The 22,976-nt window shown below is 37.0% G+C and overlaps 1 protein-coding gene and 1 long non-coding RNA gene across 3 annotated transcripts; one reads left to right on the top strand and one right to left on the bottom strand.

Annotated features, from left to right (window-relative positions):
* Window positions 1–9,960: 9,960 nt before the first annotated feature.
* LOC141638140 (uncharacterized) lies at window positions 9,961–17,445 on the bottom strand. 2 transcript variants are annotated; one of them, XR_012542021.1, is made up of 5 exons: window positions 17,319–17,410; window positions 16,944–17,022; window positions 16,713–16,788; window positions 16,451–16,627; window positions 9,961–10,063 (listed from the first exon to the last, which is right to left on the bottom strand). It is a non-coding gene; the product is annotated as an uncharacterized LOC141638140 (long non-coding RNA). The 2 variants fall into 2 exon arrangements; XR_012542020.1 differs by having other exon boundaries at window positions 16,713–17,022; window positions 17,319–17,445.
* A 1,478-nt stretch (window positions 17,446–18,923) lies between these two features.
* On the top strand, window positions 18,924–22,976 carry LOC141638138 (pterin-4-alpha-carbinolamine dehydratase 2, mitochondrial-like). The gene is made up of 6 exons (XM_074447552.1): window positions 18,924–19,022; window positions 19,107–19,150; window positions 21,302–21,387; window positions 21,866–21,989; window positions 22,098–22,166; window positions 22,621–22,976. Exons 2-6 carry the CDS (start codon window positions 19,144–19,146, stop codon window positions 22,707–22,709), a joined length of 375 nt encoding a protein of 124 aa, XP_074303653.1. The 5' UTR covers window positions 18,924–19,022; window positions 19,107–19,143; the 3' UTR covers window positions 22,710–22,976.

Here is a 22,976-nt window from a genome sequence, read left to right as displayed (position 1 = left end):
AGCATATTTCACCAAAATCAAGTCTGTGTGGGATGAAATAGAAGGTATGGGGATGAATCCTCGATGCTCGTGCAATTGCAATTGTGGAGCAGCAGAAAAACAACAGAAATTCGAGGAAGATAAAAGAGTTGTGCAATTCTTGATGGGTTTAAACGACTCATACACTACCATACGGGGCACAATTCTGATGCAGAATCCCCTTCCTAAGCTAGCAATGGTTTATAACATCTTGCTTCAAGAAGAAAGGCAAAGAGAGTTGCATAATTCATCTCAGATTCAGGCTGATGCTGCAGCAATGATGTCCAAGAATATGAATTATAAAGGAAATTCATTCAATAGAGGTTTTCAAGGTAATTCACAATATTTCAACAAGACACAGAATGCCAACTTCAGACAAGCTTATCAGGGTAACAATCAGAGAAGTCAGGGTAATAACTATCAGAATCAGGGCAATTACCATCAGAATCAAGCAAATGGCAAAGGACAAAATCAATTTCAGTCTAATCAATCTCAGTCTTTTGACGATAAACCTGTGATGTTCTGCAAGTATTGTAAAAAGGGCACTCAAATTAGTGGATCTGGTGGTAATGGAATGTTCACTAATAATTCTGGTGGATTACAGCATGGAAATTCTGGAGGAGCTTCTACTTCTAATGTTGATGATGAGGTTGCTGTTGCCTCTGCAAACTTTGCAGGTACTCTCACAACCAAATTCAATGCTTATTTCAATTCTTGGATTTTAGATTCAGGTGCCACTGATCATTTCTGTGCAAATAAGGATTTATTTTCTGAGTTTCATGACATTGATAAACCATATACTGTTTCTTTGCCAAATGGTCATGTTGTCAAAATAGGAATCATAGGCACTGTGCATTTATCTGCTAATTTTTGTCTGCAAAATGTGATATATGTACCTTCTTTCAGGTTTAATCTTTTGTCTATCAGTAAGCTTGCTAAACAATTAGGGACAGTAGTGAGTTTTACTCCCACAATTTGTTATATGCAGGACTGTTCCAAGAAGACATTGGTCCTTGGTAAAAATTTTAATGATCTATATCTCCTACAACAAGAATCTGATAAGCAGAAAGCCATGAGTACTATTTCTAATAAAAGTTGTAGTCTAAATTCTACAACAAGTGATGTAATGGATAATAAGTGCATTTCTAATTCTGCAAGTACAGTTGTTTCTAGCCATATTTGGCATAAGAGGTTAGGACATTTACCATTGTATAAATTGAAAACCATGGGCATTTGTACTTCTGATTCTAATAAAAACAATGAATTGCATTCTTGCTATATTTGTGCTCGGGCTAGACAGCATAGGCTTTCTTTCCCTATGAGTTCTAGCATCTCTTTTCACCCTTTTGAACTCATCCACATTGATTTGTGGGGTCCTTACCATGTTCCAACTTACAATGGTTACAAATACTTTTTGACCATAGTTGATGACTTCACCAGATGTACCTGGACTCATCTTTTATCCTCTAAAAGTAATGCTTTTCCTTTCATTAAGACTTTCTTGCAAATGGTAACTAGGCAGTTTGATAGAAAGGTCAAAATTATTAGGTCAGATAATGCATTTGAGTTAGGTACTAGTGATTCAACTGCTGCTTTTCTTGCTGATAATGGCATTGTTCATCAGACATCTTGTTTTCACACACCTCAACAAAATGGCATAGTAGAAAGGAAACACAAACATCTTTTGGAGACAACTAGAGCATTAAAATTTCAGTCTAAATTGCCAAATAAATATTGGGGTGAATGTGTACTTACAACTACTTATATTATTAATCGTATACCATCTAAAATACTTAATCATTTCTCTCCATATCAATTACTGTTTGGTAAAGCACCTGACTTGATGCACATGAAAGCTTATGGTTGTTTGGTTTATGCATCCACTCCTAAACCTGGGAGAGACAAGATGTCTCCTAGGGCCACTGCTTGTGTATTTTTAGGCTACCCATTTGGGAAAAAGGCTTATAAACTTCTGAATTTGGAAACAAAAACTGTTATGATATCAAGAGATGTGGTTTTTCATGAAGAAATTTTCCCTTATGTTGATAATAAAGTGCATCATTTTATTCCAATTGCTATTAGTGATAATATAGACAATATGCCTACTGTTGATGTTTCTGCAAGATCTCATGTCACTAATGAATCTAAAATTATTCCAAATAGAGCACAGACTAGAGTTTCTAATCACACTATTCCCTCTACCATAGCACCTACAAGACAGTCAGTAAGAACATCTAGACCACCTTCATATTTACAACACTATGATTGTCCATTAACTACTAAACATTGTAATGTTGTTCTACCTGAAGTTTGTTGTCATACACTCACATCTTTGTGTGCAAATCAAGCTTTTGCATGTGTTTCTGTTGCCACTAATCCTATTTCTAGCATAAATTTCACTGGTCCATTAAAGGAGCCCTCTATTTATGAGGAGGCTTCCAAGTTCCCTGAGTGGCAAGCAGCTATCCAAGCTGAGTTCACAGCACTTGATATGAACAATACATGGGATGTGGTTCCCTTACCCCCTGGCAAAAAGTCCATTTCTTGTAAATGGGTTTTTAAGATCAAGCATAGATCAGATAGGAGCATTGAAAGATACAAAGCTCGTTTGGTGGTGAAAGGATACACGCAAAGAGAAGGGATTGACTACACTGAGACCTTCTCACCTATTGTGAAGATGACAACTATAAGGAGTCTAGTTGTTGTTGCTGTCAAACAAGGTTGGCAAATGACTCAACTGGATGTCAACAATGCTTTCCTACATGGAGAGCATGATGAAGAAGTATATATGAGAATACCACCTGGGATGGATGTACAAGGAGACAATATGGTTTGCAAACTACAAAAATCCCTTTATGGATTAAAGCAAGCATCACGACAATGGAATGCTAAGTTGTGTGCAGCACTGAAAGCTAGAGGATATAGACAATCCTTGAATGACTACTCCTTATTCACTAAGAAAACAAATGGTAAAGTGGTATACTTGGCTGTCTATGTAGACGACATTTTACTTGTTGGGGACAACACAACAGAGATACAAGCCATCAAGCAGTTTTTGCATTCAACATTCAAGATAAAAGATTTAGGAAATCTGAATTACTTCCTAGGATTGGAGTTCATTTCTGTGGAAAATGGAATTGTCATTACACAAAGGAAGTTTGCTAAGGAGCTGATTACAGAATTTGGACAAGAAGGGATCAAGCCTGTTACATGTCCTCTTGATAATACTACAAAGCTTAATTCAGATACAACAAACTTGATGGATAATCCTGCTGCATACAGGAAACTGGTGGGAAAATTTAATTTTTTAACCAACACCAGACCTGATATTGCATTCTCAGTGCAACTTCTCAGTCAATACATGGCATTTCCACGAACCCAACACTGGGATGCAACCATACACGTTCTCAGATACATCTTAAAAGATCCTGCCTTGGGAGTTTTATTGAATAATGGTGCCACTTTTAATCTGGAAGGGTTTTGTGATGCTGACTGGGCAGCTTGTCCAAACACCAGAAAGTCAGTCAGTGGTTTTGTCATCTTTCTAGGAGGAAGCCTTATTTCTTGGAAGTCTAAAAAGCAGCAGACCGTCTCACTGTCCTCAGCTGAGGCAGAATATAGATCCCTGAGAAGGATCACTGCTGAACTTGCTTGGTTAAGTCGTTTGCTAGCTGAGATTGGTGTACCCAATATTGTACCAATACCTGTCAAAAGTGACAGCCAGGCTGCTATCCACATAGCTAAAAACCCAGTCTTCCATGAGAGAACGAAGCACATAGATCTCGACTGTCATTTTGTCAGAGAAAAGCTGATGGAAGGACTGATCAGTCTGTCTTACATACCTACCACACATCAACCTGCAGATCTTTTCACAAAATCATTAAATGGTCCTCAGTATTTGAAGTTACAAAGCAAGTTGGGAATGTCTCAGCCATCCTCCAACTTGAGGGGGGATGTTGGAGATAACCATACTCAGATTGTTAACCATAGTCAGTTAGTTAAATAACAACTATAGTTAGGTTGTTATAACAGTTAGAAGTTTGTTACTAAGTCGGTTTACCCAAACTGTCTATTCCTATATAAATGATATGATTACCTTGTAATTACAACTGAAATTATAATACAATTGATTACTCTTCTTCAATTCAATTCTCTCAACTTATCTCTCTAACACATTCTGTTACATTCATACATACATACAACAATATTCATCTTCTTCATCTCTCTAATCATGGAGGAATCATAATTCCTTCATAATTTAAATCATGTTGTGACAACGATTGGATATGGTAGAGATGCTGCATCAGGGAAGGATTATTGGTTGATTAAGAACTCGTGGGGTAATACATGGGGTGAGAATGGATATATGAGGCTTCTTAGAGACGAGAGAATTTGTCCCGTCACTCTCGATTGTTCTTACCCTATCATCGACGACTAGTTCGCATGCGTGCTCGAGCGCTCGGTGCATGCACAATAAGATCGCGATGAGACCATATTCACCTATATTTACTTTAAGCATATATAGTTTGTTGAAAATTCAATAATGGCCATGTTTGGAAATCTTGTATTGGATTTGAATTTCGTAAGTGAGATAGTTTAAGTCTTTGGCAAATCTTAGAATTTAAAGTTGGAATTGCACTCAATTTCATACCGATTGCAAGTTAGTTAAATTTTGGGGCTCATAAATTTTTAGAGTGTGTTTGGGTACAAAGATTTGTATTCTCAAATTCAGATTTGGACCAATTTGCGTGTTTGGCAAACCTATTAGATTTGGATTTGGATTTCATACAAATCCAACCAAATCCAAGTAAGGCTAAGATAAACCTTTTTGAAATCCACTCTCTAACCCTCTCATTTCCAAATCTTTATTTCACTTTGTTAAATTGAAAATGAGTCATTTCAAATTAAATTTTTGGTTCCAAACACTCTCTCCGTCACAATATTAATTTTTTTATCTAATAAAAAAATATAAAAAAAAATTTGGTGACCTCAACCTATACCCATCCCGACCAAGCCCAATTACAAATTCAATTGCATGGGTTTCCCAAATTCCATTGAGAAATTGAAATCCGGAATTGAATTACATGTGATCTCTAAACGAACTTTTAGTAATTGAATTCAAACATTTTAAGTTTTACAATTGAACTTTTTTGAATTGGTTTCCGAAACTTCATTTAGATAACTTCATTTGGGAGTCGCATTGACAGATTTACGAGTTAATTTGAGTGGTTAAAGACGACTGTTATTTATACATGAAATTTAGTCATATGTGATGCAACTATGTATTGACAAATTGATATTTCTATTATCTGTTGAGAGAAGCGCTACAGTTTCGCGAGCTATCTACCTAATATCACAACAAAACATTATGGGATATTCTACAGTGTATCCTTGGTTTTTGGTTTTCCACGTTATACCCCTCCTTTTTTTATATTTTAAGGTGTACCCCTAAACTCTATACATTAATCTATACCATGACCTATTATGGTGTACCCCTAAACTAGTAAACTGTAAGATAAATTATTAAGGATCATTGTATAGGGGTACATACCTTTAACGGAAGCAGCTGTTAGATCGTCTGAAGCGTATTATAATAATAATAATAATAATAATAATAATAGTGATTAATTAGTATACTAGGATCTTCTCCTCCCTCTTCTAGGTTTCCTTATGATGACAATCAATGGGGTCGGGCATGTCATTCCAATAACCTATTTATATAGGTTAGATGTATTCTAGACAGGAAGAGAGACCTGGCCATAATAGAACTGTATTTGGGCCCCCCATCAAGCTGCCCACTGTATAATAAACAGACCCTACACTTATCAGTACCATCACACTATGTACTTAACCGTACTGACTGAGACAGACCTAGGCCCAATGGATCATATAACTGTAGTGGGCTTTAGCGGTCACATTCAACCCGTTTTCATAAATAAGAAAATCGACTAATGAAAGTCCAAATCCAACATTCTCCCACTTGGGCGACATTGTTGGTTTTATTAAAAGAAGTTTTATTTTACGAAAATATTTCGAAAACTTTTATTTTGTAAAATGACTCTCGGGTTGAACAACATGGCCATATAAACATCTCAATCAACAGAACTCGGTCCAATACGCAATTTAATGTGAATCATAGCGGACATAGTACAATTAAAGTCATACAAGACCTTCCATGTTCACAGCACCAAAAGCTTACCGACATGAGTCCCAAGTGTGACAAAGTGTAGTGTGGTTTAGCATAATAGATCCAAACTTTAAGATGAGCATGCTTAACCACATTCGGTCACAGTCTCAAACAAGACCCACTTCTGAAGAAGTATTCCTCTTAACTACCTTAAAAGGTAAATACCACTAAAGGTATATTTATACTCATTAGAGATTAAACCACCCATTAAAGGGTAAATACACCAAAACAGGCAATGGCTAAACAGCCAACATCCATTAAAGGATAACTCCACCCACTAATGGGAAAATACACCACAATTGGCAATGGCTCAACAGCCAACATCCATTTCAGGATAAATCCACCCACTAAAGGGGAAAAGCTTTAATGCATAACATCTCTTAACGAGACAGGAACTGAACTATAACAATAATCATACATGCATTAAGCTTATATTTAACATGCATACACTTAGTGAGAATTAAAACATCAACCTTATCACTGAAAACATATAGTACCTCAAGTACCAAAATATCTTAACTACAACTCCCACTAATTCAGTGCATCAAAAGAAATTACAAGATTCATATTTTCAACATGTTTTTAATAACTCAATAGACCTGAGTCCTTTATTCAACGAGTCTGCAATCATCTCTTTGACCCAATTTCCGACTTTATGAATCTTCAAATAAAATCACTTAGATTTGCCAGATTTTACATTCTTCTTAGTGCATAAGACTAAATCCCTATCATCACAACTAATAGTGATAGCTTGTGTGATATGAAGAATGACCATAAAGCTGTAGATGTAATTTCTCAATTTCTTGACATGATTTGTGGATGTATAACAGGCTGTAATCTTTGCCTCCATAACAGAGGTAGACAACTAGACATATTCTTTCAAGAGATAACACAAACCAGCTAACATAAAAACAAATCCTATACCGGATTTCATATCATCAAACACAGCCTCCAAGGTCTAATACACACCTCAGTATACATCAAATTACCAACAACACTATCATAAGAAATATTCTACGTAGTGTTCTCATCAAGTCTACTTTAAGGACGACATTCATTCTTACTTAAACTATCACTTTTAGACATGAGAGTTACACAAAAAACATAACACTGCCGTTTTAAACGAGGCTAGAATTAATTCTAGCAAAATGAACTGAAAGTGAGGTGCTTTTATGGTGTTTGGTTGCCTAACTTAACCTTGCCCTTCATTGATTCAATACTACAATAGAGCTTTTTTAGGAGTGGAATGGTAGCAGGTTAATAAATTACTATTTACTAACAATTGAGTAATTGTTCTATGAAATTACTATTAATGTTACATTATTATACACCATATGAATCCTATCTACAGAGTATTTAACAAAAGTATTACTGTTTTGTTATCATCAATGGATTTCAAGAGATAGGGAAGGGAGGTAGAAAAAAGGATACTTTCCCTTTGTGCAAGTTAGTAAGTCGTGGCCGACTTTTAACCTAAAATTGTATAGTGTCATGATAAAGACATTCATAACTCATTTTGTCAGTTAATTAGACCATCAATTTTAGAGATTTAATAAAAATGGTACAATAAAAACCTTCTAAACTCATCATGTCAAATAAAAACTTGTAAACATGATCCCTTTCTGCAATTAAATTACTATAGGCATCCAAATATAATATACCAACAACAATAACAATGATAACTACAATCACTTGATATACTTATGGATTACAGTGTATATGAGGTGTGACTTAAATGTTCAAGCAAAGTCAAACCTACCACTTTGAATAAGGTCAATCCCCTGCTCATGTCCTTCAGTAGAGGGAGGATATGCGATAACTGATGCATCAGACGAACAACCATCCTCAGGCAACATGGGCCTGACTCTACAGAAAACACGGATGTTTCCTTTCAACTAGTTTTAAACCCGTGCATCTGCATTGATGCACGGGTTTGCTAAGACAAATTTGAAAGAAAATCAAATCTATATCGATTTTATTTAGTGCAAAAATGCACAGGTCTTTATTTTCATGACTTATATTTAACAAAATGATTTAAGATATTTATTTTGTGACTTTTTCTTATTGCTAATTGTGTTTTTTTGGCCTAAACCGAATTTTAATTTTCATGCATATTTCCATAATACGCTGCGCATACCTATTTTATTTTTAATCATGATTCATACATGTTTTACTACTTATATTACCATTTTTTTTATAAAAATATAAATTGAATTTACGATAAACATATTGATAGATCAACTCTTAGGAGAATTGCTCTCTTCGTCTCACGCATTTGTCATTTGTTTATACAAATATGTGATCGTAGGTTAGAGTGCTTAGACCATCAAATTAAATAGAATTGGTTACGTCGCTAAATTTGAAACCAGGTCCGCAAGGGTGGAGTCTAGTGGTTAAAATTTGGGTGAAATTCCTAGGAGACCCAGGTTCAAGCCTCCCCAAGAGCAAAATCTTGTAGAGCATTGTTGGCCTGAGTCCATGCCTAATATACTTCGAGTCTGTCACCCTCAGGTGGCTTACCTGGTATACGTGGTTTCCAGGCTATCATGTACACCCGAGGGTTTACCCAGTGCGCCACGAAGGTAGCGGCTGCGGGTTCCCTGGTCACCAAAAAAAAAATAGAAACCAGTTACTCTCGTTTAAGAGGCATACATCGATTTTAACATTAACACGGGTTAAATATTATCTCACTTGTCACTTGTCATATAAAACAAACATACGGAGTATTAATGTATTACGTGATTTGATGAAATTGGGCCAAAACAAACTTGGTCCATCAGCCTATTAATTTGGTGGTTATATAAACAAAATCACGTTTTACCCTAGTAAAGTAGAGTGCCTCTTGCCCTCTTTCTTCTTTATCCCCATCCATTCATCCTCTCTTTTCTAGTTTTCTTCAACACCTCTTTATGACTTTCTCAGTCACATTAAACATCACCGTGACTAAATTAATACTCCGTAACCAAACTCTTTCAGCAGCGGCTCTTGTTGAAGTCAAATCTACGCCATTTTCATGAAATTTGATGACTTTATACCCTTTTTACTCGGTTTTCATTGCATAATTTTAGCCCGTACTTGCATTACATGATTCACTTATACTATTTTTTTTGTTTTTGTTAATGTAAAAATTAGTAGTTCATTTTGAAATTTTTGCAAAATTGTTACCTTTGATATTTATGTCAATGATTTTTATTTTGGTTTTAGCTTACAATATTTTCATTTAATTGATGAATTTTATAAAAATTATTTGAGACACCTCATTTTTCCAACCGGATTTTTTTTTATTTTGTTCCCAAGTTTATTTATTACTCCATATTTCTAGTTTATAATAATTTGAAATGAGTTTGGATTTTAAACTTTTCTTGATTATAATAATTTATTAAACAATTATAAATACTTGAATTTTATAAAAATTATTTGATTTTAACAATTTGAGCAAACTGGATGTAATTTATAAATACTTGATTAAACAATTACATTCAGTTTGCTCAAATTGTATTTATAAATTAAATTGCATATTTATGTTATACAATTATGGTTAACTCAAAATATATAACCTACTATATTTTATACAGAGTATCAATTGTTGGAGTTGGAGTAACTATTTTATTTCACAGAAAAGAAAAAGCTATTTTGAGAGAGATGGAAATGATGTTGTAAAACCATTAGGGGTTCCAAAGAGAACCAAAGAGAAATAGAAATTAAATTAGATTTAGAAAAAAAGAAAGGAGGAGAAGGAGAGAGGGTAATTAATTAGCAGAAAGAAATTATGGTGAAACCAATATATTTTTTCATCCCTTAATTTCAGGAGTCAATTAAAAGCCAAGAAAAAACCTGGCTTTTATACTATGTAGATTCCTGCAAAAAAATAACATTGACATAAGTAGAGTTTTAAAAAATAAGCTTTTTCACATTTACAAAGACCACTTTATTGTCAACTGCTAAATAATTTAGGGTGTTGATTTTCGCAGTACGCATTTTACTCTTTGCAGTACACTATTGACTCTTTTACCCCTCTCATTTCCCCATCTCCTTTCTTTCTAATTTGTTATTCTTTCAATTCTCATCTCCTTTTCTAGACTTCTACCCACCACTGCAATCATTCATCACCGTCAATCACCGCCCTATGTCGTCGCCGTAAACCACCATACACAACCACGGTCAGAAATGACTGATTTTGCACAGTCGCATAGGAAACGGGGGTGTTGAGTTTTGTTAAGCCAACAGGAATTGGAAGACATAATGAGAGAAGTACAAATGCAGTTGAGCAATTTGGAGAATGTTGTTGTATATTTCATTAATTGTCTAAGTTGTATTTTTACAAGTACAGAGAAGTTTTCATATAAGAGAAAGATGTTGTGCAAGGACCGTTGGTCCATCAGAGAAAGCAACTGGTTTGCTGACTCTAGAAGACTAGCCTAAAAAGCAAATAAGACTACTAATTGTACTAGAGTGCATAATTTATTCAAGGAGGATCTTTTGTAGGATTTTCTTGATCTTCTTTTCTACACTCCCCCTCAAGATGAGAGTGTAAGCCTGCTGAAACTCCCATCTTGGATAGCAACCTATGATGTTGAGCTATAGGACAGGATTTGGTGAAAACATCAGCAACTTGGTCTTTGGTATTGACATAAGAGGTGGTGAGAATACCTTGTTGAATCTTTTCCCTGATGAAATGGCAATCTACCTCAATATGTTTGGTGCGTTCATGGTACACTGGATTGGCAGCAATAGCCAGGGCAGCTTGATTGTCACATTTGAGGTGAGCTGGTCCTAAGTGTTGCAAGCCAAGTTCCTGAAGCAACTGGAAGAGCCAGGTGACCTCACAGGTGGTCATAGCCATGGCTCTATACTCTGCTTCAGCAGAGGATCTAGACACCACTGTCTGTTTCTTGGACTTCCAGGAGATGGGGGAATTGCCAAGGAGGATGCAGTAGCCAGTGGTAGATTTGCGACTAAAAGCATAGGAGGCCCAGTCAGAATCACAATAAGCAGTCAGTTGTGCTGCAGAAGTGCTGGCAAAGAGCACACCCTGACCTGGTGCAGATTTGAGATATCTCAACACCCTCCTAGCTGCTTGCATGTGATCAGAGGTAGGGTGCTGAAGAAATTGACTGAGCAACTGGACAGAGAAGGCAATGTCAGGTCTGGTAATGGTCAGGTAGATCAATTTGCCAACTAGTCTTCGATATATGTCAGGTTGAGGAAGAGAAGTGCCTTTGCCAGGTTCTAATTTGAGGACAGGATTGACTGGGAGCTGAATAGCTCGAGACTTGTCCACTCCAAAAGATTTGAGCAAGTCCAGAGTATACTTCTTCTGAGAAATGAAAATCCCTGCACTGTTTCTCTCAACTTCAATGCCTAAGAAGTAGTTCAACTCACCAAGATCCTTCATGTGGAACAAATAGTTGAGATGAGCTTTGAGTGCCTGAATTTCAGCAGAGTTGTCCCCTGCAATAACCATATCATCAACATAGATAAGTACAACAGTAGTGCTCCCATGTACTTGTTTGATAAACAGTGAAGGATCAGCGTGAGATTGTTTGAATCCAGAAGAGAGAAGAGCTTGTGAGAGCTTGGAAAACCATTGTCTAGGTGCCTGTTTCAGGCCATAGAGAGATTTCTGTAATTTGCAAACTTTGGTTGCACTGATGTTGGAGTTGGACTCCCCCTGACCAGGAATGTTGAGGATGCCATCACAGTAACCTAAGGGAAGCTTCATGTAAACGTCTTCAATTAGGTCACCATGGAGGAAAGCATTTGCTACATCCATTTGACAGGTTTCCCAATTGTTCATTGCCACAATGGCCAAGAGAGCTCTCACAGTGGACATTTTGGCAACAGGCGCAAATGTTTCATCATAGTCAATGCCAGGCATTTGCCTGATACCCTGACAAACCAGCCTAGCCTTGTGTCTTTCTACTGATCCATTGGAGTTGTATTTGGTTTTGAATATCCATTTGTTACCAATGGCCTTCCTGTTCTTTGGGAGATCAGTGATAGTCCAAGTGTGATTGTCATGAAGAGCTTGCAGTTCCATGTTCATGGCTTGTATCCACTTGGGTTCTTGAATGGCTTCATGAAAGGTGACAGGATCAGGGCAAGTGCCATGAGTAGAGACATGGCCAGCAAAAGGCTTGTCCCAGGTGGAGAAGAACTACATTGGCAATGGTAGTAGGAGCCATTACAGGATTGGTGACAATGTAGTCTCTAGTCCACCCTGGAGCCCTTCTTTCTCTGCTGGGTCTGGTGGAGATGTCTGACTGCACAAGGTCAGGCAACTCAGATAACTCAGAGACTTCAGAAACAGCAGTCACTGGTTCAGGACTGGAGGAAGCAGGAGAGATACCAGCAGAGTTTGGGGGAACAGTAGCTTCATTCTCAATGAAACCAGATGAATCACTCATAAGAGGCCAAGTGTGTAGTTGATATTCATTAGACTGAAGTGTAGGAATGAACTGAGCAAAGTTTTTAATCTTGTAGGGAAACACATTTTCAAAGAAGATGACATCTCTGGACACAAAAACATTCTTTTTGACTAGGTCTAACACTCTATATCCTTTCTGAGAGGGAGGGTATCCCAGAAAGATACAGGGAATGCCCCTAGGTTGGAATTTGTCCTTATCCCTGGTGGGATTGTGAACCATAACCAAGCATCCAAACACTTTCATTCTGTCATACTTGGGAGCTTTATTGAACAAGATTTCATAAGGAGTTTTGTTGTTCAGAACACTGGTTGGCAGTCTGTTGATGATGTGGGCAGCAGTAAGAACACAGTCACCCCAGAAGCACAGTGGAAGACCTGAACTGAATCTTATGGCTCTGCTTATCTCGAGGAGATGCCTATGTTTCCTTTCAACAACCCCATTTTGTTGGGGTGTATCAACACAACTTGTTTGTTGCCAAATTCCCTTGGATAACATGAATTTCTTGCTGTCACCTTCAGTAAGTTCAAGAGCATTGTCTGATCTGAATGTCTTAATGGGTTTGCCAAATTGTGTCTTGACAAATTTATAGAATTGAACCAGAAGAGATGGAACCTCAGACTTATGTTTCATTAGATAAACCCATGTGGCTCTTGAGTAGTCATCAACAATGGTGAGAAAGTATTTGTGTTTGTTTCTTGTCTCTTTTCTGTAGGGTCCCCACACATCTATATGAACTATCTCAAAAATTGCTTTGGCTTTATCTTTCCTTAAGGGAAATGGTAGTCTAGTTTGTTTTGCCATAGAACAAGTAATGCAAATCTGTCTGGGTGTGTGTTTGACAATGTTAGAAGTGTTTGAGATGTGATGTAGTTTGTCATCAGAAGCATGGCCTAGTCTTAAATGCCAAATATTGTGATTTTTATCATTAATAAGAGGCAAATTAGTACAAGAGTCATCAGGTGCATTACAGGCATTGAAAACTATGCCACCTGATGACTGATCCTGACTAGAACTAGGAACAGGAAAGACTACATTACAAGAACCAGAATTACTCATCCTAATAGAGTCATTAATTAGCTGAGGGTGTGGTCTGCTAGCTTTATTTAGTAGATAATAAACCCCCTTGTGTCCTCTGCCAATCCCCCTAATCCTCTTGGTGATAGAGTCCTGTATCATACACCAATTTTCATGAAAAACCACAAAATAATTCTCATCTCTTGTTAGTTTATGGACAGACAAAAGATTGTGTCTGAAAGCAGGTACAAAGCACACATTAGTCAAAGTAATGCCATTTTCAAATTTGTATGATCCCATGTGTGAGACCACAGTTGTTTCACCATTTGGTAGATTTATTTTAGGTTTAGTTTTCAGTTCTCTTTTATTATCAAGGGATTTCAGATCTGATATCATGTGATCAGATGCTCCAGAATCAATTATCCATTCCTGAGCAGTATTTGACACATAGCCACAGTTAGAGTAAGCCATACCTGCAAAGTTCACTTCCATCTCATCCTCAGTTTCAGGATAGTTGCTGGATCCCTTCCCTTTCTGACTATTCATGAGTTGTTCAAACTGTTGAGTTGTCAAAGTGATGGAGCCACTTGTATCTCCAGTTCCATCACTTACAGCAGCATCACTTACAGCAGCATGAGCAGCCTTACCATACCTAGGATAGGTACTTTGTTTTCCCTTATTCATACCAGATCTGTACCCTTTGGAGCTTGACCCTTGCTGAGCAGTTCTGAGCTTATATGACTGAGATTTTTCAGGAAACCTTTTTGATACTGGGTGATCATCAGGGTATCCAATGATCTTCCAGCACTTATCTCTGGTGTGACCCTTTCTAGTGCAGAGTGGACAGGTGGGTGCTGGTACAGGTAACTTTTGTTCAGCTTGTCCTGCATAGAAAGCTGAGTTGTCACCAACACCCTGGTCCAAGCTCTTGAAATTTTTCCTTTGAGCCTCCTCTTGCTGGAAGATAGATGCAGCTTCTTCCACAGAAGGAAGAGGGTTCATCATCAGAACATGGCTTCTCATAGTAGAGTAGGAAGGGTTCAAGCCATTTAAGAATTGAAAAAGCATCCTTTCATTCTTCTCCTTGTGTTGAGCCTCAAGCCAAGCATTGATCTCAGCTGTGACTTGAGTCACAGGAGGCCAATCTGTCATGATCTCAAGGTTTGCCACAGGATTCTGAGTTCAGTGAAGTACTCATTGATTGACATGTCACCTTGGGTGAGATCCTCAAGATCTTTGTTCAATCTAAACTTCCTAGCTCCATTGCTTACAGAAAATTGGGTTTGAAGATAATCTCAGATTTCTTTAGCAGTCTTTGAGTACATCACAGATCTCTTGATAGATTTCTCCAGGTTGTGCATAATCCAGGAGATAAGCAGAGAATTGCAAGTGTCCCAAGCAGCTTCTTTCAGAGGATCGTTGATAGGTCTCTTCACCACACCAGTTAGGAATCCCAGCTTCCTCTTTGTACATAGAGCAATCTCCATCTGCCTCTTCCATTCAAGGTAGTTCTCAATACCAGTCAGTTTGGTGTCAACCACCACGGGATGAGTGCTTTCAGCAGGATGCAGGTAGAGAGGATCAGAGTGATCCATGAAGAAAGGAGCACTTGATGGAATTGGTGTTGTTATGACAGTGTTACTATCAGTAGTGTTGCTACTGTCTGTTATTTGAACATTGTTGTGTGGGTTTGTCATGATTTGTGTAGAGAGATATTTGAACAGATAGAGAAGAGGGAGTTGTTGTGAATTTGTGTGAACAACTCTTGCTCTTAAATAGGCAAAGATTTAATCTGAGGTAGTTTGCCCTCAGTAAATGCCATTCATGGTGTGGTTATCAGTCTCCTCTTCCTGTTGCTCTGATACCATGTTGAGTTTTGTTAAGCCAACAGGAATTGGAAGACATAATGAGAGAAGTACAAATGCAGTTGAGCAATTTGGAGAATGTTGTTGTATATTTCATTAATTGTCTAAGTTGTATTTTTACAAGTACAGAGAAGTTTTCATATAAGAGAAAGATGTTGTGCAAGGACCGTTGGTCCATCAGAGAAAGCAACTGGTTTGCTGACTCTAGAAGACTAGCCTAAAAAGCAAATAAGACTACTAATTGTACTAGAGTGCATAATTTATTCAAGGAGGATCTTTTGTAGGATTTTCTTGATCTTCTTTTCTACAGGGGGCGGACAATTTGATTTCTTGATACATAATTAGAGTGATGGGGAATTGGGGATAACCATGATTACCAGGATAACCCTTGTATGCCATTATTAGTGGACCAAACATTAACGACATGCATAAATTGACAATTAGGCAAGACATTTGTTTAAGTTGACATATGAAGTTGGGAGTACATCTGGGTTATAGACTTATAGTATACATCTGGGTTTTTCGAATTACGGAGGGTGAGAATGGCCGTCGGAGGAGGGTGGGTTTGTTGGTACAACAGGACGAGGGGAATGGTGACGTGTGGCCGAACGGACATCGAGGATCCGACGGTGGGGCCAGGGGTGAGGTCTATGGTGGTGGTTCAACATGGTAGTGAACTAGTGGGTGGATGAGGAGTACAATAGTCAATAAGGGTATGTAAATGGAAAATAGTGTGTAAAAAGTACTGTAATGAGTAAAATACGTACTGCGAAAATAAATTACGATAATTTAATACTGCATTTGATTCTTTGTTGGATCACGGTCAAAATATGGGTCCAAATAATTTATGATGTCTTTTCTTTTATCATTTTGAAAATGAATTTATATTTTAATCATATTCATAATTAGACTGACATGTACGATATTGTTAAAATTACCTGTCCATGTAAGATTTCTTAATTGCAAATGAAACTTATAATTCAAATCTAAAATAGTGTTGTTTAGTGTTCTCCTTAACAGCTCCTTCTCATGGATCTGAATTTCGGCTTCTGCTAAACCATCTTTTAGCTGCTGCATTATTAACTGCTGTTGCTCTTCATAATTGGTTCTTGTTTCTGCAAAAACAGATTTTAAAGCATAAATACAAGAACCCTAAGAAAATCGCTACCAAAAATAATACATAGAGGATGATTAAATCACCTTTTGTTTTTCATTGGCCAAACCTAATTGATGTTCAAGTATCTGGAGTTGTTGCCTTTTGAGAAGAGCAAGTTTCCTATGACAGAAAAAGGGACATATTAAAAATTATCAAAAGGCATTTGATTTCATCATCAGATTGTCCAATTCTTTTACAGTTGTTTCAGTGAGCCTTTTGATTTCAACAGTCCGTTCATGAATTTGTGACTGTAAACGATCACCATCCTCCCTTACTTGTTGAAGTTCACCTCTTAAACAAATGCACTTCAATGTTTAGCGTTCCTTTTAACTTTACAGCTTCATCTTGGGAAGCCTGGGGCCAAATAAGTGCCACAAAAACATAAGTCCACAGTCTTAAATCCATCACCAAGTTATACACATAAATGATTTTTACGGGTTTTTATATGAATATAGTATTAGTAGATATACTAGAATATAACAAATCACAAAAGAAACTTTCGCTATAAGTCACAAAATTCCATCATTCACCAAACAAGGCCTAATACAGCTAATACTAAGAGACGCCCTAAAATCTTAAACAACCATAATTACAAATGAGTATTTCGTCTCAATCGAACTTGTATTTTTAATCTAGTAAAGTATTATTACCTTAAATTGACTGGAATCGCCACCGGAGAATGATCAGATCTCAGACAATATATGTGATCCAAAATTGGAAGTTGGTTTTCTCACATAAACCATCCCTTACACTAATTTGAGTGAATGATTTTGTGTATTACCTCAATTTGAACAATGGGCCTACTCCCTCCATAGCTAATTGCTTATAGAGTGGCTGGACTATTTTTCATCCGTTTGGGTGTGGCTCAGGCCCGTTATTGAATTTAACAGTTTAAGCCACCGGGCCGAAATTTAGGCCTGATGCCGAGTGGTACTGTCAATCTAGAACTGAAAGTTTCTGAACCTTTTCTGTTTAGCATCGGAAATGATTCACAAATTATATATTCAGGATTTCAGGCCCTCTCAATCTGTGTTTGTTCGCCTCTACCGACAGATAAGTGGTTCCTTATCAAATTAGACAACCATATTAGTTGCAAACATACATGAGAAATTCGGAATGTATAGATTTTCGTATAATAGCAAACCTGATGCGAAATTCTAAGCATTCTAACCTCTAGTTATTTATTATTACTCAGTTTTTTCCGTTGTATAAACAATGTTTATAAACTAAAATATTTCGAAGTAATCAACAATCAGCACTATTAATAATTCAAGTATCTCATCTATTCAGGTAATGCTATTACAATAACAAGTTAACTTGTACCAATCATCAAAGTCAAATGGAGTAACGTTACACTATCGCGTAATTCTCAAGATTATACCATATATACCAAGACAACAATGGATTATCCTGCTCTTCGGGTTTCAACAAACTTTTAATCGGCTCCTCAGGATGTCGTAGCAGGATGCTACCTCCTGCAACACAAGTCCCACGACAGCCGTAGGGAGAGTTTTTGGGAAAATCTTGTGCAGTAAAAACTAAAAACTACTCCTATTCCAAGCCGCCTTCGGATTTTTATGGTTGAACAATGTAAACTGTTGTATCTCATCACTTTCTATCTGCCAAATGAACAGAGTTGGATACGCTTTCAAGGTTACCACACTGGTATCATGAATTTCATGGTCATTAACCCAATAAATTTCTCCATCGAGACAAAACCTATTGTTGCTTCTCCAATAACGCGAGTTCCTGGTCACTGCACAACCTAGAAATTTACTCTCAACAGTTTCCTGATAAAACTAATCCGACCCAAATTTTTGAACCCGTATCCAATTTGGATCCGAATAGTAATGTTATTCGTATTACTTAAAATTGATTGGAATGCCCACCCGAGAATGATCAGATCTCAAACGATATGATGTGATCCCAAATGGTCCGGATTGACTAAATAGAAACGAAAGTTGTATACTTGTATGATTATGTATCCGAATGACTCGACTCCAAAATAAACTATTCCGTATACAAAATGACGCATTAAAACCGCTTGAACATAATCCAACCTAACCTAACCTAACCTAAAACAACCCGACAACGTGAAACCGTCTCGATTGACCTGTTTATTTTACTCAAAAATATCTGAACTAATCCGCATTAAAAATGACACGGTAAAAAATCTTAAAAATAGTTCTACATGAAATAACCCGACCCAAAACCAACTCGATTGATTTGTTTACTGATGACTGATGAGTATACTGCCACAGTGCCACTCTCCACTGAACAGACCCGTTACAAATTAACAAAGCATGTCACGCATACTGCCACCACTTCGTCTTCTTCATCTCTCCAAATCTCAAGTACTCATCTTTCTTCTTTCTTTCTTTTCTTTTGAATTGTTTTTGAATTATTTAATTTTAATTCGTAAATGGGTTTTCTTGCAGGCTCAATTTTCTCCATTGTTTCATCTCTGTGCTGATCATGGATGGTATTATAATTTCCCTTTTTTTTTTATTTGGGGTTTATATTTCTCTTGATTAGCTTCTGAACCCATGTCTTGATTTTCGGGATCGTTTCTAATTGTTGAATTAAATTACTCCGTCTATCCCAATCATTTGTATACCTTTGATTAAAATATTTCTCCCAAAGTATAAAAAGAAATAAACAATTGACTGGGACGGGTAATACGTAAATGTGTTACGGCGTATTTATATATATTAGGCTCCGAGGTAGTCAATTTTATTCCTGAAGCTTATATGTTAACTTGTAATTTGTACTTCTGTAAGTATAGGTTTCTAATTTTGTTGATTATCTGTATCGCGCTTTAGCGAGATTTTATTGATGTACTGCAAGTGTTTGGCGTAGAAATTGTGGTTGAAGTTTGTTTAGGAACATGGTATTTGTGATATTTCATATATGGGGGATGCTGGGGACTTGTAGATTATAATTGATAAAAGTTGTGAAACAATTTGCAAATGATAGTATGAATGCCATTGTGGAGCTCGGTAATAATGGAGCTCGATATTGATATCATTTCCGATATCAGTCAAAACTGATAAGTCATTGCCATGCTCTTTAGCTCTATGAGCAAACACCATTTTGTTTATAGGAATATGGAAAAGCATACATCTTTGTAGTCAGATCACGCCGCTCTCAATGGACTTTTCATTAGTGGCCATTTGGTGCTATTTTCAACACGCTTTTCATCATGGGTTATTTGCACATGAGTTAGCTAGGTTACGTGCAGTCAGCCCCATTAACTCGTCTTATTATGGAAAGTGGAAACCTGTAAGTCAGGGTAATATTGTTTGGATATGATCTATTGTTTCTATAGAACCCTACACCCTTGTTTTACCCTGAAATATGAGATGGTTGTCTTGTTCGGTTGTTCCTACTAGGGGGAAACGATTTCCAATTTCTTGATTATTCGAAAGAAAAATTGTTCTCGTTTGTGGCCTTAATACCTCTTTGGATGTAGTGGATAGTGATGATGATGAAAAGAACCTTAACCGCTTGATTGTATAACTTAATGATGTGTAGGAAAAGTGTTAAAATTTATGTGTAGTTCCACGTAAAATGTCTCAGGTGAATTCTACCACCAATGTATGCTCGTGACCTCAGACCAAACAGACCGTAAGAATTCAACAAACCGGCATCAACTGCTGATATTAGATAGCTACTCGCTCGTCTTGGAAAAATGTACAGTTTTTGCTCTGACACAGCTGAAGCTTAATGCTGCCCTTGTTGCTAATATGTTTTCCTGACAAATCAGTGGACTTCACCGAGTTATCTGCTTATAATCTTATCTTTAATTTTAGATAAAAAAATTAATGCTGGCGAAGATCATTTACTCTTTGTTTTTAATTTGATAACTGACCAAAAATATTTCCACATAAAATCAGGCACCCTCAGAATAGTGCAATACTATAACTTTTACATAATCGACAATTTCATTTCTGCTGTCTTAGTAAGTAAATCATGTTTATCATCTTCCTGAGTCCTGAGTCCTGACTTTGGAGAAGACATGGAGTGAGAGAACATTTTTCATTTAATGACAGCTCAAGTACCCGAGTCAATGAATTGTTACAGAACCATATGCAACTGTCTAAATCTAGGACGATTCATTATGAACATAGAAACTTCAGCACTGCTACAGGTGCGTCTAGTGTTTATTGCTTGCCTCAAACTTGAGTTGGGTCTCCGGCTGACCGATGAATCATGTAAAAGGACTGATAGTCTGATAGATAATCCTGCCAACTCTGGGATGTATCATAGTTGAGTGGTCTACCTCATGTCATTTTTGCCTACAAAAGTCTTTAAATCAACAGTTGTAACCTTTCAAATGAAACTTAAGTTCGTTTGTGACCTGTATCTGCTGTAAATATTTATGATTGAGAAACAAGAATGCAAAATAATAGTCAGTGAGACTGTTTCAAGTTCCCTTTTGCAGACAGTATCTTGTGGTCTGTGACTACTTTGAGGATTTATGTGAAAGGCTGAATTCATGCTCGATACTAAATATTGTATAGATCATAATTCTAACAAATTTGCTTACGCTTTGCTCCTGTTAAAAATTCATCATATATCACACATTTTGGCTTCTGCTAGCAATTAAAACACTTTGTTCCTGCTTTTGCAGAATTGGGGTCGAAGAGATGTGTTCCTTGTAACTCAAAGGATTTTCGCCCTATGTCCAAAGAACTAGCAAATGAGTTGATCGCAAAGGTTAATGTTTTACTCTCCCTTTTGTTTGATTTATCTCCAGAAAGTACGGAGTTTTTTTTTCAGTAAAAAAGGCTGGTGACTCTTTGTGCTGCTCAATCTACGTATATCTAACCTATGTTCTGAAACATGCCATAAAAGTTCTCTTTATGTAACAGAACCCTAGACCGCTGCAACATTATTTCAGAAATGCCCCACTGAACAAAATGCAGATTTCCTAGTCACATAAACTAATATTTCAAATTTCTTTAACATGTTTCCTAGACAATGTATACTCCACATTTGGTAAATGCTTTTGAAATTGCGGCTGAAATGCCGCTACACGTTCTGTTGCAAATGGTGTATGTAGTCCAACAGATACCGCATTTCAATATCATGCTTCTGAAGTTAGCATGTAATTCAATCTGAAAATCTACTATTATCTGTATACACCATCCGCTCTGCAAAAGTTGGCATGTATTAGCTGTTTGCTGTTATGTAGGTTCCTGAATGGAAATTGCTCAACGAAGGAGAGAAACTGAAGCTGAGTCGCTCGTGGAAAGTGAAGACTTTCACAAAAGGACTGGAGTTCTTACAGGCCATAGCTGATGTTGCAGAAGCGGAAGGTATAGTTTTGCTTTAGTTTGCTTGTGACAGATTTTCATATTGGTTGGCAACTATATACCACTGCAGCTCGTTTTTCCTAATTATTTTCCTGTTTAAATGTATGACAGGCCACCATCCGGATCTCCACCTTGTGGGTTGGAACAATGTGACAATTGAAATATGGACATATTCGGTTGGTAAGTACTGCAATTTATTTGATTTTGATTAGGCCTCGTGCTTCACTTGAATTTTTTACTCTCGTGGTTAAGAATGAATATCATTTGCATTCTTTGGATTAGCATTTAAATTTATCGATTTTAGAGAGCTTTTAAAAGAACTAAAATCGTAATCATCATGAGCATGGCTAGCATCCGGCCAAGCATCAATCATTTATAATGGATGCATTTATAGCATATTATTAGCATGGGATTATGCACTTCTGCATAATGTGTGCATCATTTTTCCAGGTTTGGGTTCGGGCTTATTTGGTCAGGTCTGTGTACGAGTAAAGCACACTGGATTCTAGTCCAACTAACCTAGTTCGGGCTTATTTGGTCAAAATCTGACATAATGATGCCGAACTGTCATGAATTTGATTTGTAGCGTTTGTCTTGCCATTTCCAACTGTAACCTGATCTTTACCGTGTGCAGGTGGACTCACAGAAAATGACTTCATACTAGCTGCGAAAATTGATAATCTGGACCTTGCGCACCTTCTCAGGATTACGCCTGCTAAATAGCTTTTCTCTACTACTACTGCTACTAGTGCATGTAATCCTGTATGTTACTCCATGCTGACTTCTAGAGTGTACACGAGTGTAAGACGCTTGTCGAACTGTAGTTTTCATGATAAATCTCGAGTGAGAGTAAGCATTACGCTTTCAGTGACTTCTGCATAATGTATTTTGGTCGAAAATTATGCAACATATGCTGAATGAAGTGAACAGTGAAAGGGATCCCAGTTGGTTCATAAATTAGAAGAGAACCATTGTACCTGTTTCTTCTAA

This window comes from Silene latifolia, unplaced genomic scaffold (assembly GCF_048544455.1).
Source record: "Silene latifolia isolate original U9 population unplaced genomic scaffold, ASM4854445v1 scaffold_187, whole genome shotgun sequence".
Taxonomy (NCBI): domain Eukaryota; kingdom Viridiplantae; phylum Streptophyta; class Magnoliopsida; order Caryophyllales; family Caryophyllaceae; genus Silene; species Silene latifolia.
This window is presented reverse-complemented; position numbering and strand designations above follow the sequence as displayed.

Excerpts from the sequence above, each read along its gene's own strand:
- LOC141638138 (XM_074447552.1), top strand. Across the intron at positions 21,388-21,865 it reads CAAATGAGTTGATCGCAAAG|GTTCCTGAATGGAAATTGCT; the intron begins GTTAATGTTTTA and ends GCTGTTATGTAG. Across the intron at positions 21,990-22,097 it reads TGATGTTGCAGAAGCGGAAG|GCCACCATCCGGATCTCCAC; the intron begins GTATAGTTTTGC and ends AATGTATGACAG.